General features: G+C 47.2%; 1 protein-coding gene across 1 annotated transcript in view; it reads left to right on the top strand.

Annotated features, from left to right (window-relative positions):
• The window catches only part of LOC115084265 (probable acyl-CoA dehydrogenase 6), a 317,847-nt gene that overhangs the window by 251,612 nt on the left and 46,907 nt on the right, over positions 1-19,328 (top strand). Inside the window, 1 exon segment of the mRNA XM_029588898.1 lies at positions 11,257-11,418. Within this exon segment, the coding sequence (XP_029444758.1) occupies positions 11,257-11,418 (162 nt within the window).

Raw genomic sequence — 19,328 nt, forward strand, 5'->3', positions numbered from 1 at the left:
CCTACGTAGAAGCAGGGAAACCACCGCCTCTACGGGTCAAGGCTCACTCTATCAGAGCGCAAGCAGCCTCTTGGGCAGAAACTAGGATGCTGTCGCCTGCAGAGATATGTAAAGCGGCGACATGGTCCTCCCTCCATACCTTCTCCAGATTCTACCGTCTGGATGTCCAGGCCAGGGAGGACACAGCATTCGCGAGGGCAATCCTGAATGGACCTCGGGCAGCCTCCCGCCCAGTCCGGGAGTAGCTTTTGTACATCCCACTTGTTTTGAGTCCATCTGCTACACGCTAGGAAATGTAGAGATTACTTACCTGATAATCTCGTTTTCCTTAGTGTATGCAGATGGACTCAGCATCCCGCCCGGCTGCCTGCATACATGGGGATTCACCGACTCACGGTAAGCCATGTTTTTCTTATAATAGGGCATCCACCCTGCCGGGTGTCGACGCCTTCCGGTTGAGAACACTGGCGGTCTCCAGCTACTATCAATCAGTCAGAGTAATGCTGTTCATTTAATCGATCGGTCAGCTACAGCCTTTGCAAGGAAGATTACTGAATTTCTGCACTTCCTGTGGGGGTATATGTCCCCGTGCTGACGTCAGATCCGTCTCCAACTGCTAGCACGAGCACACTATACCCACTTGTTTTGAGTCCATCTGCATACACTAAGGAAAAGGTGATTATCAGGTAAGTAATCTCTACAATTTGTGGAGCCGCCTAAGGAGGTTGTAGGTAGTGTCGGTGCATGAAATCCTTCAGAAATTACAGATGAGGATGTGGGAGAAATTTGTCTCTGTGGCTCCCATGAATAAGAAGTCAGACGTGATCTGTCTTATCCAGAAGGCTCCATGATTTGAAAAAACGCAGCTACCGCACCGATCTATGATGGTTGAATCCACTCACAAGAGGGCCAAGGGGTAAAAGATCCATTCCTTAGTGCCCCTGGGGAAGGATATTAGAACCTTGGATACTCTTAAGAGGAAAGTGTTTCAGGGAGCTATTCTAAATGCCTGCATAGCCTCCTACCAGCTGTTTATGGGGCAGTATATACAGAATATATTGAAACAAATGCAATTCCCTCAGAAGCAGCAGGATGACCTTCAGTCAATGGAGGATCAAGGAATGGAGTATTTGAGAGTCTCTACCATGTGGGGATAAGCACCTGCAGACTCACCTGGCTGCGGGCCTCAGACCTCCAACCTGAAATCCAGGAAAGACTCGCTGATGTGCCTTGTACTGGATAGAATCTCTTCAGAGATAGATTCAAGAATGCATTGGCACACCTATGAACACTGCACAATGCTCCAGCAGCTATCTATAGCTACTCCAAACCACCCTCCTTTTCTGAAGTACTAGAGTATGGGGCAGAGGAGACATTTTCCAACTGATGAGTCATTATCTCCTGCCCCCTCAGTCCACAAGAGGCCCCTTGTGCCCATCCAAAGCAAAAGAGGGCTTCTAAGCCACAGCCGGCATCCTGGTCAAAACTTGGGACAAGGTTTTTGCCTGGTTTGTAGAGATGATGGGCTGCATCCCTGTACCCAGCTCAGAGGATCTGCCTATTTGCAAACCGTTCTGCCTATTTGCCTATTTGCAAACCGTTGTGATGGTGCATAACCAAATGACGGTATAGAAAATGTTTTAAATAAATAAAAAATAAAATAAATATGAAGCAGGCTGAGGTTTTATGTAAACCATTGACCCATGTAACTTCAGACTTATGTATCCTCAGCAACAAATTAAAAGGGTACAGATTACATGTATTGGAGCTCCCTCTAAATCTATCTGCAGAACCCAGTTGGGTCACTCTCTATATCAGGAATTGCTTCAGAAAGAGCTCTCCTTCTTAGAGACCAATGCGGTTGAATCCAATCCTTCAGATGATAAAGGCTAGGGATTCTTTTTTTTTTTATAAATTATATTTATTACATTTCAAAAATATATTACAAGAAATTAAAGGAAAACACAAAATTATGAAAGAATACAATATACCAATCTTCTTCCAACTTAACAAAAGAAATAATCATATACCAGTCCACATTAATAGGGGAACTACCGACTTCCCAGAAAGAAAGGTTACAAATACAAGTAACCAAAGTAATAATAAATATAACACATACTCCTAATTCCTATACTCTTCAACCAGTTCCCATCCTAGTTTCTTTGTCTATCAAGAAACCCTCCAAGTGAGAGGGATCTGTGTAAACAAATCTATTCCCCAGATATGTGACTAAACACTTACATGGGAACTTCAAGAAAAAAGAACCACCGATTGCTAAAACCCAGGCTTTCAAAACTAAAAAACTTTTTCTTCTAGCCTGGGGTTCTCTTGAGACATCTGGAAAAACAGCTTCTTACCACAAAATAATTCATTTTTATATTTAAAATACTGTTGTAAGAATATATCTTTGTCATTATCCAAAACATGTATGACCACAAAAGTAGCCCCAGTTGCAATAGTATCCTCAGCCGATTGAAGAAAGGAAGATAAATTGGGGCTGAAAAAGGGTACCAACAAATCTATAACCCCTTTCTCCCCCCCCCAAAGACTCCGTTCTCTTATCTGGAACATAATAAAAATTGAATAATAAAAAAGATTTTTCCTCTGAAAATGAACACTTATTTTACATTTTTTTTAAATAACTATGCCAGAGAGAAATCAGTTTTTATGAAAATTTAACAGACTTACATTTCTAGCTCAACATTCTATTCTTTAGATTTTCATTCTTAAGATGAAGACTTAAGTTGTCCTTAATAGCAAACACACTTGTAGCCTGAAGATTTCCATACCAGGTAACATAGGGGTAGATACGACTACTCTCTTGAGTCTGTTATCATGCTCCTCAGGTTTAACAGAGTTGAGAAAACAGTATCTGTCAAATTCAACTCAATCCTTATAACTATTCTCCAGATGTCTTTCAGAGATATTTCACCAGGTTCTTACTGCTTCACCCCATGTGAAGCCAATTACAGACGATGAAACTGGTATGCTACCCCTCACATGAGTTCCCGGAGAAGACCTAGATGACAAAAGAACAACATCCCTCAAAGAGTCTACATTAGCCACAACAGTAGAAGCTTTTAAATCATTTTTAACAACACATGCAAAAATTGGTCTCTATTACTCATAGCACCAGGTTTTGGATCCTCCAGTGTGGGTAGGACTGCTGGAGGAGGAAGAAAAAGGGCCTCTGGACTAAGAGAGGTATCAGCAAACTTGAATCCCAGTGTTAGCTGCGATGATGAGTCTGCACGGAACACATGGAAATCCATGGGTCCTTGGATCAGTGTGGACACACGCGGGGTGAGACTGACTTTTCCTTTTCTCTTTTCCCCATTATCCAGGGATAGAGAAAATCAATACTAAGAGGCGTACCCCTTAGGCGCAAGGATTTAGCATTCTGGTGGTGGCATGCCGCTGCATCTCGCTTCTTATGCCCCAGGTGCACAGATGATGTCTGCATCGGTACAGCTGGAATGAGCAGCGTCTCCCTCTTGGGCCTCCCGGAAGTCTGGCCAGTCGTGGTCCCTCACTCTTTGCTGCATGCCACTTCTTATGCCCCAGAGGCACAGATGATGGCATCGGGGCAGCTGGAATGGACAGTGTCTATCTCTCTGGCCTCCTGGAAGTCTGGCCAGTCCCCAGAGGGTAGGGATTCTACTCAAAGTACTTCCTGATTCCAAAGAAACTAGGAGAATTCCATTCCATCCTAGACCTAAATCCTGTAAACAAGTTTCTGAAAAGATAAAAGTTTAAGATGGTTTTTCTCTTTCTGCAAGATGGTAATCCTCTTTCTGCAAAAACGGGGATTGACTATGCTTTCTCAATCTCAAGGATGCTTACACCCACTTTGACATATTCCCATGTCACAAGAACTATTTTAGATTCGTAGTAGGGAATGTTTTCCTTCAGTATTGTGTTCTGCCCTTTGGTCTGACATCAGCCCTGCAAGTCTTCACCAGATGCCTTGTCTTAATCGCGGTGCACCTACACATACTGGGACTAGGGATTCCCCACATGTGAGGGTCTATTTGTTCTCAGAAAAAGTAGAATTGCTTACTTTATAATAAGTGTTCTCTAAAGACAGAAAGATGTCAGTCCTCAAAAACCTGCCTGCCTCCCCTTAGAGTTTGTTTCTCCCTTTATTGCTAAGGAACAAGACTGAAGGCGCCTGTGTGCAGATGCGTGGTGTAATGGCATGCTGGGCCTGCCAAGTGAGGTGCAGTCAAAATTCTAGAAACTTTAACATAAAATTCTAGGCCGGGCTCCATCATGTGAAGACTGACATCTGGCTCTCCTCTGAGAACATCTGTTGCAGATAAGCAATTCTACCTTTTGTAATCTGTATTCTAAAAGTCTTTAACATAATACACTAATATTCACAATAAGCTTTTTGCTTCTAAATATTTTATTTTTAAATTTGACTGCATACAGTAAGCAAAATCATAAAAACATGTTGTAATATATTTTGTACTTCAGAGAAGCAATTTTCAAATTCTCTATATCGGGACAAAGTCTATGGGTATTTTTGTACCTGCAGATTTTGCACCAGTTTTCAAACAGAAAGCATGCACAAACTTTCACTTTGAAACTTACCTCTTCTACAGGTCAATCCAGTAAAGTGCGGCCGCGATTACCCCGCTCTTAACCCGCTTTCTACTCACTTTCCGGCCGCGTTAGCCCTTCCTGCGATCCACAATCCCCTTTTACCTACTCTTACCGCGTCCTTAAATCCCCGGGTAACCCCTTCCGCACGCGGCATGTATATTACATGTAAATGATCGAATTAGCTATTCCCTACCATCCAGTAACGCGCCCCCCGACTATCGCTTTTTTACCCTGCCATTTTGCCGTGCGTTTAACCTGCTAACTTACCGCCTACCCTTACCCCTGCATTAGAGGCAGGGGTAAGGGTAGGTGGAAAACTTTCCCCCAGCCCCCGCTCACCTGCCCTGGCCGCGTCCATGGGTGCTGGTCTCCGGGGCAGCCCCAGTCCTCTCCCCTCCTCCCGAAGCAACAAAAGCGAAAAAGCGAAAAAAAAAAAAAGCGAAAAAAAAAGTTGCAAGAGAGAGAGGGGAGAGAGGACGGGCAGTCCTACGCTTGGGATTGCCAGTCCTCTCTCCCCTCCTCCCGAGGCAAGGCGCGAAAAGCAGCCTTGCTCCGGGAGGAGGGGAGAGAGGACTGGCAGTGTAAAGCGACGAAGCGACTTAATTTTTTTGCAGCCCCCCTCCGGAGACGGACATCGGCGAGGACGACCGCGGCTCCCCTGCCTCCAGCTGCCCGCGAAGATGAACGCCTGCACGGGCGAAAGCGGCCCCTGTTCGTGCAATTGGGCCGCTCAAGGCGTGACGTCACGACGTTTGGCGTCACGGCATGTGACGTGACGTCTTGAGCGGCCCAATTGCACGCACAGGGGCTGCTTTCGCCCGTGCGATGCGTCTATCTTCGCGGGCAGCTGGAGGCAGGGGAGCCGTGGTCGTCCTCGCCGATGTCCGTCTCCGGAGGGGGGCTGCAAAAAAAGTAAGTCGCTTTAGACTGCCAGTCCTCTCTCCCCTCCTCCCGGAGCAAGGCTGCTTTTCGCGCCTTGCTTCGGGAGAGGGGACTGGCAATCCCGAGCGTAGGATTGCCCGTCCTCTCTCCCCTCTCTCTTGCTACTTTTTTTTTTTTCGCTTTTTTCCGCTTTCGTTGCTTGCTTTGGGAGGAGGGGAGAGAGGGCTGACAATCCCGAGCGTCGGAGAACTGTCCACTTCCTGGTACCTGTCATTTGAAATGTCATTTGAAATGACATTTGAAATGATAGATACCAGCGTGTCCGTGAAGCGTTAGGCCCGCGCACCCAGGTTACTCTATAGGCGCTGTACAGTGCTCTATACAGTAAAATGGGTTGCGCGGGCCTAACGCTTCACGGACGCTTCTTAGACTCAGCTTGCATTTGCAAGCTATTTACATACAGGATCGAGCGGTAGGTGAGCTGGACTGTGCGTGCGGCAACCGCAGGTGCGCCGGGCACTAACGCAGCTCTTCCTACCACTCGCTACTGGATTGACCTGCTACAAAGCACTCGCGGACTTTTGCATTTGCTTTTTGTATGGATAGATTTTCTTCTGAAAATAACACAAATAGACTTGGAAATACAATCTATGCATGTGTATTTTCAATCACACTCAAAACATTCCCCAGGAATGCCTCCTCTAAATGCTTCTATAAGTGCATGCATTGTGGAACAACATGGCTACTTTTAGCCTTATTGAAGGAGGGAAATTTTCAGACAGCCAATATACATTGCTCAGTGGCTTTGAAAATTGTCCCCCGTATGCATAATGAAGGGAGTAATTTTGTTACATCGTGCATATTATAGCCCACAAATAACCGCATAGGTTACACCAATTTTCAAAGCAAACTTCCATAAATAAATGCACTTTGAAAATGATCCTGGCAAAATTGCCTGCACCTGCTATTTGGTGCCGTAGCCGCGCGTATCTTATAAAATCCGGGGTCGGCGCGCGCAAGGGGGTGCACATTTGTGCAACCTGTGCGCGCCGAGCCCAGCGCGTGCTGCCTGTTCCCTCCGAGGCCGCTCCGATTTCGGAGCGGCCTCGGAGGGAACTTTCCTTCGCCCTCCACCCACCTTCCCCTCCCTTCCCCTACCTAAGCCACCCCCCCTTACCTTTATTCCACGATTTACGCCTGCGAAAAGCAGACGTAAATCTGCGCGCGTCGGCCGGCTGCCCCGCTCCGTGTCCCGGGGGCTGGTCCGGAGGCCGCGGCCACGCCCCCGGAATGCCCCCGGGCCGAAACCATGCCCACATCGCCGCCCCCAAAACGCCGCATCACGCCCCCGAAACACTGCGTCATTCGGCCACGCCCCCTCCCGCCCCTTTTAAAAAAACCCGGGACTTACGCGCGTCCCGGGGCTCTGCGCGTGCCGGCGGCCTATGCAAAATAGGTGCACCGGCGCGCAAGGGCCCTGCGCGCATAAATCCGCCCCACTATTTTCTAAAGGGTCATTTATGCAGGTACAGCATTACTTTACCTGCAGAAGTCACTTTGAGAATTATCCTCAATGGACTGAATATTCAGTCATTTACACACATAAACCTGTGTTTATGCATGTACTTGGTTGTTAAAAAAAAAAACGTGGGCTCAGTGGGGTAGATTTTCAGACAAGCGCGAACAGCCTACTTTTGTTTGCGCTCCAGGCGCAAACAAAAGTACGCTGGATTTTAGTAGATACGCGCGTAGTCGCGCGTATCGGCTAAAATCCTGGATCGGCGCGCGCAAGGCTATCGATTTTGTATAGCCTGCGCGCGCCGAGCCGCGCTGCCTCCCCCCGTTCCCTCCAAGGCCGCTCCGAAATCGGAGCGGCCTTAGAGGGAACTTTCCTTTGCCCTCCCCTCACCTTCCCCTCCCTTCCCCTACCTAACCCACCCGCCCGGCCCTGTCTACACCCCCCCCTTACCTTTGTCGGGGGATTTACGCCTCCCGGAGGGAGACGTAAATCCCCGCGCGCCAGCGGGCCTGCTGCGCGCCGGGCCGCGACCTGGGGGCGGGTACGGAGGGCGCGGCCACGCCCCCGGGCCGTAGCCACGCCCCGGACCCGCCCCCAAAACGCTGCCGACACGCCCCCGGAACGCCGCGACGACCGGGCCCGCCCCCGACACGCCCCCCTCCGAGAACCCCGGGACTTACGCGAGTCCCGGGGCTCTGCGCGCGCCGGGAGGCCTATGTAAAATAGGCTTCCCGGCGCGCAGGGCCCTGCTCGCCTAAATCCGCCCGGTTTTGGGCGGATTTAGGCGAGCAGGGCTCTGAAAATCTACCCCAGTGCTTGTAAAAGTATATGTGTAACATGGTTATACTTGTACTTTTACGTGAACTGGAGAAGTGCATTCTAGGGGAAGAACTGGAACTTATACACACTTTTGATTTTAAAAAGTATGCACATACAGTAAATTAACCTGCACAAATCATGCTCTCTGAAGAAGAGGCGTGATTTTGTGTGAGTTACTCTGTGTACATACCAGGCCAATTACCCAACTACTTTCAAAATGTATTTATGTACTGATATTTGCTTTGAAAATGTTGGCTAAAGATTGCATGTTCAAGTTACATGCAGATTCTAGCCCTACCTGCCCTGTTGTAAAATTACCCTTGTGACGACACACTAAAAACCTGGGATAACTATCTAACTAAAATAACACAGCTACTCTCACAACTCTCCCTCTCTCTCAACCACAGCAAGACTGAAATCCTATATATAACAAGCAATTCCACCACACCCCTCTCCCTCGATTGTACAGGAACCCCCATGGAGAAACGGATAACCTCCACAGTAAAAGACCTTGGTGTGTAGTCCTTGACACCAAACTGAGCCTCAAAAAACACATTAGCACTATAATATAAGAAGGATTCTTCAAATTTCAGATTCTAAAACGATTCAAACCACTTCTCTGCCCCCAGGTCTACCGAATTGTCCTCCAAACATTACTCTTCTCAAAGATCGATTATTGCAACTCCCTCCTTCTCAGCCTTCCTGCCTTCACCCTCAGACCAATGCAGCCGCAAGGTCTTTCACAAACAGCAAAAGATCGCACTACATCACGCCCACCCTCAAGGACCTATACTGGCTACCCATCACCTACAGAATTCAATATAAAACCCTCACACTTATCCACAGAAAACTCAACAATGACAAAATGAACTGGCTAAATACTTCCCTTCACTTCTACATCCCCCAAAGGAAACGTTGGGCTCCTCCCAATCCCCTCCCCTAAAATGGTACACCTGTCCACAGTTCGGGAATGTGCCCTATCAATAGCAGGCCCATCCGTCTGGAACAACCTTCCATTACAACTCAGAACCAAACCCTCGACCCAAATATTCAAAAAACATCTAAAAACATGGCTCTTCCAAAAAGCCTTTCCTCCAGAAACCTAACCCTTACCCATCATCTGCCCTCCAGAACATTTTCATAACGCACTCAGAACCCCCAAGAATGCTCTACCTTAATATTTGCCAATAATGACAAATTTCTAAGTTCATAAGTTATTTCCTTAGTGTACAACCATCCTCCTATACAAACCCGGTATCTAATTTATGATGTAATTCATTTAAGTTATTTTGTAAGTTCTCAGTTACGCTTTCACTGTATATTTACACCACTGCATTATCTCTATTTTTAAGCTTTTGTAAAAGTTCTTAAGTTATCTTGTAAAAAATCCTTAAGTTATATCGGTATATAAAAACAAATAAATAAATAAATAAATATAGAAAAGAAGACAATAGAAAGGTAGAAATATGATGGAGTGAAATTGAATTTATCACTGCCTCAGTGCCTCAGGGATCTTTATTGGGACCCTTACTTTTCAATATATTTATAAATGATATGGAAAGAAATACAACGAATGAGGTAATCAAATTTGCAGATGATACAAAATTGTTCAGAGTAGTTAAATCACAAGCAGATTGTGATAAATTGCAGGAAGACCTTGTGAGACTGGAAAATTGGGCATCGAAATGGCAGATGAAATTTAATGATGATAAGTGCAAGGTGATGCATATAGGAAAAAATAACCCATGCTACAGTTACACAATGTTAGGTTCCATATTAGATGCTACCACCCAAGAAAGAGATCTAGGTGTCATAGTGGATAACACATTGAAATCATCTGTTCAGTGTGCTGCGGCAGTCAAAAAAGCAAACAATGTTGGGAATTATTAGAAAGGGAATGGTGAATTAAATGGAAAATGTCATAATGCCTCTGTATCGCTCCATGATGAGACCGCACCTTGAATACTGTGTACAATTCTGGTCGCCGCATCTCCAAAAAGCTTTAATTGCGATGGAGAAGGTACAGAGAAGGGAGACCAAAATGATAAGGGGAATGGAACAGCTCCCCTATGAGGAAAGACTAAAGAGGTTAGGACTTTTCAGCTTGGAGAAGAGACTGCTGAGGGGGGGGATATGATAGAGGTGTTTAAAATCATGAGAGGTCTAGAACGGGTAGCTGTGAATCGGTTATTTACTCTTTCAGATAGTAGAAAGACTAGGGGGCACTCTATGAAGTTAACATGTGGCACATTTAAAACTAATCGGAGAAAGTTCTTTTTCACTCAACGCACAATTAAACTCTGGAATTTGTTGCCAGAGGATGTGGTTAGTGCAGTTAGTATAGCTGTGTTTAAAAACGGATTGGATAAGTTCTTGGAGGAGAAGTCCATTACCTGCTATTAATTGAGTTGACTTAGAAAATAGCCACTGCTATTACTAGCAACGGTAACCTGGAATAGACTTAGGGCCGGATTTTAAAAGGGTTAGGCGCGTAACCCTTTTAAAACCCCCCTGCGCGCACCGAGCCTATATTGCATAGGCTTCCGGCGCGCGCAAAGCCCGGGGCTTTCTTGGGGTGGGCATGTCGGGAGGCGAGACGCGGACGGTGCGTCATCGGGCGTGTCGGGGGCGTGACGTGTTCGGCCCGTCATCGGGGGCGGTTTCGGCCCAGGGGCGTTCCGGGGGCGTGGCCGCGGCCTCTGGACCAGCCCCCGGACCCAAACACAGCACGCGCAAAGTTACGCCTGCTTCGAGCAGGCGTAACTTCTGCGACAGAGGTAGGGGGGGGGGTTTAGTTAGGGCCGCGGGGGGTGGGTTAGGTAGGGGAAGGGAGGGGAGGGGAAGGTGGGGGGAGGCGGAGGGAACGGGCAGCGCAGAGGGAACGGGCAGCGTGCGTAGGGCTCGGCGCACACAAGTTGCACAAATGTGCACCCCCTTGCTCGCGCCGACCCCGGATTTTATAAGATACGTGTGGGCTACGCGCGCTGTTTCTTAAAATGTACCCCTTAGTTTTTGGGTACTTGCCAGGTTCTTATGGCCTGGATTGGCCACTGTTAGAAACAGGATGCTGGGCTTGATGGACCCTTGGTCTGACCCAGTATGACATATTCTTATGTTCTTAAATAGCTACAACTGGTAAGATAAACTGAAATTATTTGGCTAGAATTTGTTTTGTATATCCTGCTATGCAAAAGCAACTGTTTCAAAGCTTGCTAGCTTTATTGTGTTGATTATTCCTTTGTACAAAGAACAGTAATATCCAAAGTTAATGTTATGCGCTGTTTGACTACTGCCACTCTTTTCTTCTTTATGGATGTTTTCTTCTACTATAATACATAACATCTCTGAAACTAAACCTATTTATTGCTTGTAAAAATAAAATCTCCTTCATTCCAATTTGCTTGTATTCCATGTACTGATTCTTCCAGCCTTGACAATACTAGAAAACGTGATAAATGGGACAATTGACTATACTCGCCAGCGAAAAATCTTCAGCAAACCAGTGCTGCATAATCAAATAGTGCACTTTCGTCTGGCTGAATTAGCAACTGAACTAGAACTTCTCCGCTCTTTGCTTTACCGTACAGTTGGTAAGTTTCCAAATTTATATATATTTATTATTGTGCAACAGCTCTAAGTGGTCTCTGTTTTAATTCCTAAAAATTGTTGAATTCTTCCTGTTTATCAAAAAATGTCGTCTTCTATCTCTCGGTATTATAAAATAAAATAGTATCAGTAAAAGGAAGCTATACCTTAAATATCCTGAATTAATAGCATTGTATTCGTTAAATTAAATGGGGGTATATATATATATATAACACAGTGGTAGCTCTCCTGTTTCTCCTGCATTGCTTGTATTGAAGTAGGATATATATGTGGCAGGGAGGGATTACATATGAATGTGAGTCCTTATGAGTCTAGTGGTTATTTGACTATTATGAAATTGGGTCTGAAAATGAAAACAAGGTTCATGTTTGGGTCTGTGAGTTTGGAGAGAGATGTGACTCTGTGGGTGATGATGTATGAGGCTGGATTTCTGACTTTCATTGTGTGTAGTTGAATCTGTGAGTGTGGCCTGGTCTGTGAGGTGGATTATATGTGATTTTTGGTGGTGGTGGGGGGGGGGGTTGGCTGGCTAGTTGTTTGAGTAAGGAGGGGGGATGTATGACTGATAATTCAGTACAACATACATAGCTTGTCATTGACAGATTGGGAGTGATATGTGGCTGGATCTGTGTGTGGGGTTAATGTTCTTAGATCTATAGATGACTGGATGCATTACTAGGACAGTGGGTGGCAGAATGTATTAATGGGTATTTGGATAGGGATGGGTACATAGCTGATTTTGTAAATATATCTGTGAGTTGTAGGTATATATCACTAGATCCGCAGAATTTGTAAGACATGTAGCATTTTAAGAAAACAAGAATGATCATAAAAAACACGTCTGTTATTTTTAATGTGTTTCAGATTAACCTATTATGCATCACAGAATAGCACAATCATTAAACAAAACATAGCAGTAAGGGAAATAAAAAATTTGTATTCAAAAATTTGCATACCTTTAATTCTTAATATTGTGTATTGCCCCCTTTTGCATCAGTATTTTCTGCTTTTCTGTAGTTTTTTTTGACTCCTCAAGAATTAACGCCTGCTCCAGGCAGGCGTTAATTTTTGCGGGTTAAAATGTGCGTCAGGCACATTTATTTTTTTGAAGTGGGGAGAAATAGGTAATAGCCTCATCAACGTGTATTTACATGTGATGAGCGCTACTACCTATGCACTCCATTGGATGCATGTTTTGGACACACTAACCTCCATTCTGCATGAGGGGTTATGGACGCGCATCCAAAATGCGCGTCCAATCGTTTGTTAAGCCGTGCACTGTGGCCAGCGTGCACGGTATTGCATCAACCTTACTGTCTGTACGAGTTAAATGATTTAAATCTGCTAATCCCCTGTACATAGTTCCTGGTAACTATGTACAGGGGATTAAGCTGTAGAGATTGTGCTATGAATATAAGGACATAAAATTCTGTATATAACCCTAATATCCTTGTTTTATAATTTGCCTTTCTCACAGGACAAGCAGGATGGTAGTCCTCACATATGGGTGACATCATCAGGATGGAGCCCAATCACGGAAAACTTCTGTCAAAGTTTCCAGAACTTTGACTGGCCTCTACTGGGCATGCCCAGCATGGCACTAACCCTGCAGCCAGCAGAGGTCCCCCTTCAGTCTTCTTTTTACCGCGCAGCAGTAGCCTCGTGCTTTAGGAGCTCTGAAAAGATTCCTGACAGGAATTTTCCTCACGGAGTTAATTAAACTTAAATTGCCCCACAGGGGTCCCTCCTCTAACTTTTCTCAGGACGCGGTACTCCAGTAAGTTTTTACCCGTTTTCTGTCGATTACTGTCGAGTTTGGCCCTCGCGGCCTACTGGCCGTCGACCGTACCGCAGCTTGATTTTTTTCTATGGCCATGGCGTCGGGGTTTCGTCGGTGCCCAGACTGTACTCGTACCATGTCTATCACAGACCCTCATGGAGTCTGTGTAATGTGTTTAGGCCGTGAGCATGATGTCCTGACTCGCACCAAATGTGCCCTCATGACACCAAAAGGTCGCAAAGCCAGAATGGAGAAGATGGCACTCCTCTTCCGTGCTCACACCCCGACGCCGTCCATCTCATCGACGTCATCGGAACCGGCACCGTCGAAGTCGCACCAGCATCGACCTCCGTTCGTTGACTGTCCGCCATCGACGTCTTCACGGCCATCGACTCCCGTTACTCCCCCTCAAGATCGAGAGGATCGTAGGGAGAAACATCTGCATCGTAAGTCTCGGACCGTCGAGGGAGCGAAATCATCGACCTCGCCACCAATCCTGCGAACGGGGCGAGGCCACCTTCACCCGATTGGGGTTTGGGAGTCGCGATTCCGCCTGTAAAGGTGGTCCCGCCGATTGTGCCTCCGCCTCCCTCTTCCGTTACAGAGCCGGGGCTGCTTGCTCCAGGTCTCCGGGAAGAACTGGATCGGCTGGTCCAGGAGGCCATCGACAAGGCGATGCAAAGGCTCCAGGTTCCTCCGGCACCAGGTTCCTCCGGCACCGACAGTGGAACTGGTCACCGACCCGATGACAGCAGCGCTGGCACCGCTGCTATCCTCGATGGAAGCGCTCATGACCGCCCTTCCACCGGTGATTCCCGGGTCTCCGATGGCTCCGGTGCGCTCCCCGATGACAGCTTCATCGGGAGGAGAAACACCGTTCCGCATTCCTCCTTCGGGAGTATTGCCTCAGCCATCGATGCCATTTCGTCCCTCGCCACCTATTCATTCATCGGGAGCAATACGCATATTGGCGCCATCGATGCCTTCGATACCGGCACCGATGCCTTCCAGGCCGCCCACTGTGCCCCCAGCAATTCCTTCGATTTTCTCGGAGCTTCAGCCGGGGCCTTCGGGTATCCAACCCCCTTCTCGTCCTACAGGTGAGTCTGCTGATCCTTATGACACCTGGGGTGATGATACTTCCACAGACTCCGATGACTTACCTTCACCTCCCTCTCCTACTGAAAGTAGAAAGCGTTCTCCTCCAGAGGACCTTTCTTTCATTAATTTTGTGAAGGAAATGTCTGAGTTGGTCCCTTTTCAGCTTCAGATGGAGCAGGATGATAGGCACCAGATGATGGAGCTCCTCCAATTCCTGGATGCCCCTAAAGTGATCACTTCTATTCCCGTTCATCAAGTTCTTCTTGATCTCCTAAAAAAGAATTGAGAAAATCCAGGATCCATTGCCCCAGTCCACAGAAAAGCTGACACGACCTATTTAGTACAGTCAGCCCTCGGCTTTCAAAAATCTCAGCTCGACCACCACTCAGTTGTGGTGGAATCAGCTCAAAAGAAAGCAAAAAGGACGCAGCCTCACTCATCTACCCCTCCTGTTAAGTTACGCTCCTAGACAATATTGGTCGACGAGTGTACCAAGGGACCATGCTCATCTGCAGAATTGCTGCTTACCAGCTGTATATGACCCAATACAATAGGGTCATTTTCAAGCAGATACAGGACTTCTCTGAAACCCTGCCTGAACAATTCCAACAACAGCTTCAAATCCTTGTCAACAAGGGGTTTGAAGCAGGAAAGCATGAGATAAGAACAGCTTACGATATCTTCGACACTTCTACTAGAGTGTCTGCAGCTGCCATTTCAGCAAATCGATGGGCCTGGCTCAAATCTTCTGACTTTCATCCAGAAGTACAAGACAGGCTATCTGACCTACCATGTGTAGGAGACAATCTGTTTGGTGAACAGATCCAGCAAATAGTGGCTGAATTAAAGGACCATCATGAGACCCTTAAACAGCACTCATCGATACCTTCCGACTTCCCCTCAAGACAGACCTTTAGGAAGGACTCTAAGAAGTCATTCTTCCGTCCAAGGAAATACTATCCTCCACCAGCAAGGTCCCGAACTACGAGACCTTCTCAAAAACCTCGGCCTCGCCAGGCCCAAAAGCCGCAAGCAGTTCCCCAGCCGGGGCCTGCTTCAGGTTTTTGACTTTCATTTGGAGAGCAGCAGCCTGATTCCTCTGCCAAGCATACCAGTGGGAGGTCGATTGTGCCACTTTCACGGCATGTGGCAATCAATCACAACCGACCAATGGGTGCTAGCAATCATTGCTCAGGGTTACCGCCTAAACTTTCTTGCTCTTCCACCGGACTCACCACCTCTGCAAACATGGAGAGTATCCGACTATTCTGTCCTTCTGGAGCAGGAGGTTTCCCTTCTTCTCCAGTTAAGAGTAATAGAACCCGTCCCACTCTCGCAGCTAGGCCTAGGGTTCTATTCCCGGTACTTTTTGATTGCCAAAAAATCCGGGGGAGTTTGTCCAATTCTGGACCTATGTGCCCTCAACAAGTACCTACAGCGAGAAAAGTTCAAGATGGTAACCTTGGGCTCGATTCTACCTCTTCTGCAAAGAGGAGACTGGCTCTGCTCTCTGGACCTTCAGGACGCATACACACACATTGCGATAACTCCAGCTCATCGCAAGTACCTCAGGCTTTTAGTAGGCCCAAAGCACTATCAATACCGCGTGCTTCCATTCGGCCTAGCTTCAGCATCACAAGTCTTTACCAAATGTCTTGTGGTTGTCGCAGCTTTTCTCAGGAAATAAGGTGTTCATGTCTACCCCTATCTGGACGACTGGTTAATCAGGGCTCCAACCCAGCAAGCCACTCGGTCGACCCTCAATTTGACCCTACACACTCTAATTTCTCTAGGATTTCTCGTCAATTACGAAAATCCTATTTAGTCCCATCTCAAATCTTGTCGTTCATTGGGGCAGACTTGGACACCTTGCAGGCAAAAGCCTTTCTCCCTCAGCAACGAGTTCTAACCCTCATGTCTCTCGCTCACCAGTTGCAGTCTCGGCATACAGCAACAGCTCACCAATTCCTTGTCCTTTTAAGACACATGGCGTCCTCAGTCCATGTCACACCAATGGCCCGCCTGGCTATGAGACTCATGCATTGGACTCTGAGGTCACAATGGATTCAAGCTGTTCAGCCTCTGTCGACCATTGTCCACATCACCGACTCACTCCGTCTGTCTCTCGCCTGGTGGACAAATCACAACAATCTCCTCCAGGGTCTGCCCTTTCAAGTGCCAGATCCTCAACTCATTCTCACCACCGACGCTTCCAACCTCGGGTGGGGAGCCCATGTGGACAATCTACAGACACAAGGGTCTTGGTCTCCAGGGGAAGCCAAACATCAAATAAACTTCCTAGAACTTCGAGCAATGCGATATGCTTTCATGGCTTTTCAGGAATGCCTGTCAAATCACGTCATCCTGATTCAGACAGACAACCAGGTGGCCATGTGGTACATCAACAAGCAGGGAAGCACAGGCTCCTTCTTTCTGTGTCAGGAAGCTGCGCAGATTTGGTCGGAAGCGCTCTCCCACTCGAAGTACCTCAGGGCCACCTACTTTCCGGGAGTGGACAATGTCTTGGCAGACAAACTGAGTCGTGTCTTCCAACCACACGAGTGGTCTCTCAACCCCTCGGTAGCGACCTCAATCTTTCGCCAATAGGAATACCCCAGACAGACCTCTTTGCGTCCTTTCAGAACCACAAAGTGGACAACTACTGCTCCCTCATTCGGAGCGAGCGCTCTCAGCCTAGAGATGCATTCTCCCTCTCGTGGGCAACTGGTCTGCTCTATGCATTCCCTCCACTTCCTCTTCTTTCGAAGACTCTTGTGAAGCTGCGTCAGGACAAGGGAACCATGATCCTGATAGCACCTCACTGGCCACGCCAAGTGTGGTTTCCTATACTCCAGGATCTCTCCATCCGCAGGCACATTCCCTTGGGAATGGACCCGCATCTGATCACTCAAAACGACGGATGCCTACGCCATCCCAGTCTTCGGGCCTTGTCCCTGACGGCATGGATGTTGAAAGGTTAATCCTTCAACCACTTAACCTTTCAGATTCGGTTTCTCATGTCCTGATTGTGTCGCGAAAACCTTCCACAAGAAAATCTTATTCCTATAAATGGAAAAGATACACATCATGGTGCACTTCGCAGTCCCTTGATCCCTTTTCCTGTGCAGTCCCAAGGTTTTTGAACTATCTCCGCCATTTGTCAGACCTCTTCAATCAGAATGCATGTCAGTGCGGTAGCCGCCTTCCATAAAGGTGTCGGGGATGTTCCTATATCAGTACAACCCCTCGTAACACGCTTTTTAAAAGGCTTGCTCCATATCAAGCCACCTTTACGTCCTCCGGCCCCTTCTTGGGACCTTAAACTAGTTCTTGGTCGGCTCATGAAACCACCATTCGAGCCTCTTCACTCCTGTGACTTAAAATATCTCACATGGAAAGTGATTTTCCTTTTGGCTATCACTTCAGCTCACAGGGTTAGTGAGTTACAGGCCCTAGTTATCTATCCGCCTTACAGTAAACTCCTGCAGGACCGGGCGGTACTCCGCACTCACCCTAAATTTTTGCCCAAGGTAGTTTCGGAGTTTCACATTAATCAATCCATCATACTACCTACCTTCTTTCCCAGGCCCCATTCCAATCCAGGGGAACAGGCTCTGCATATCCTTCACTGTAAACGGGTTCTGGCGTTCTACCTAGACCGTACAGTTGCCCACAGGAAGAGTACTCAGTTATTCGTTTCTTTCCATCCCAATAAATTAGGGCAACCTGTGGGTAAGCAGACTCTCTCATCCTGGTTGGCGGACTGCATATCTCTTTGCTATCAGCAAGCAGGCATTCCTTTTCAAGACCGTGTCAAAGCACACTCTGTGAGGGCCATGGCGACTTCAGTAGCACACCTATGATTGGTGCCGCTTCCTGACATTTGCAGGGCTGCCACCTGGAGTTCTCTCCACACTATCACAGCCCACTATTGCTTGGACAAAGCCAGAAGACATGATTCCATCTTCGGCCAGTCTGTCCTGCGTAACTTATTTCCAATGTGACGTACCCACACCCTTCCGCCTGCCCGGTGGGGTTCAGGATGCCCTCTACCAAATTCCACCCCAGTTGTTGTGCATGTTGCACGCCGTTGGGTACATTTGGTGCATATTCAGACATCCTCAGCTCGGTACTCACTCATAGGTGAGGACTACCATCCTGCTTGTCCTGTGAGAAAGCAAATGTTGCTTACCTGTAACAGGTGTTCTCACAGGACAGCAGGATGTTAGTCCTCACGAAACCCGCCCGCCGCCCCATGGTGTTGGGTTCATAACTGTAGCGACGCAGGGAAAGGAGAGGCACGTCAGACAGGATTCTTAGGGAAATCAGGAAGCCATCATCCTCTGATCATCAACTGATCCCAGTCTGAGGATGTTGTTTTTATTATATCGCGTTACAGAATTCCACAGCATCTACTATACAGTATATGATTGGTTAATATGTCCTACGTGCTGGTACAACATGTTGTCTGCGTGCATGCCTACGTTGCTATGGCTACAATGTCTCATGCTGTGCCGGTTTCTATGTCTACGTTCATACTGTATCTAGGGCAGAGGGTTATTTATACTAAGAGTAAGTCTGTAAAAACAACAGCTTAAGAAATGCAGACTTTGTTTTTAGGTTTTTAGGCACGACACTAATGTAGTCTCAGAACACAGCCACTGTACTTTTCCAGTACAGCGAGCCTGCTGCATGGGTTCCCAGTCCCTGAGGGGGGACTAGGTTGAGCCTGGGGGGAAGAAGCTATTTGACATCCAGCTGTCAAATAGCTGTCTGTCGATTTTAAAATACAGAAAAAAAAAGAGAAGAAAATAAGAAGTCTTTCAGAACAGGGGCAGTCAGAAAGCTCCTTTCAGCAGCAGAGCAAGATTTGTCATGGCACAGCCTGGGCCTGGATAGAGGAGGCACTCCGCGGTGACTTGGCGGCAACACGTGCTCTTGCGACTGTGTGACTGATCTGCATACCAGTGGAGGTAATGTGGACTATTGGTTGCGAGTCTGTTGCCACTTTTG

Source organism: Rhinatrema bivittatum, chromosome 2, assembly GCF_901001135.1.
Source record: "Rhinatrema bivittatum chromosome 2, aRhiBiv1.1, whole genome shotgun sequence".
NCBI classification, from domain to species: domain Eukaryota; kingdom Metazoa; phylum Chordata; class Amphibia; order Gymnophiona; family Rhinatrematidae; genus Rhinatrema; species Rhinatrema bivittatum.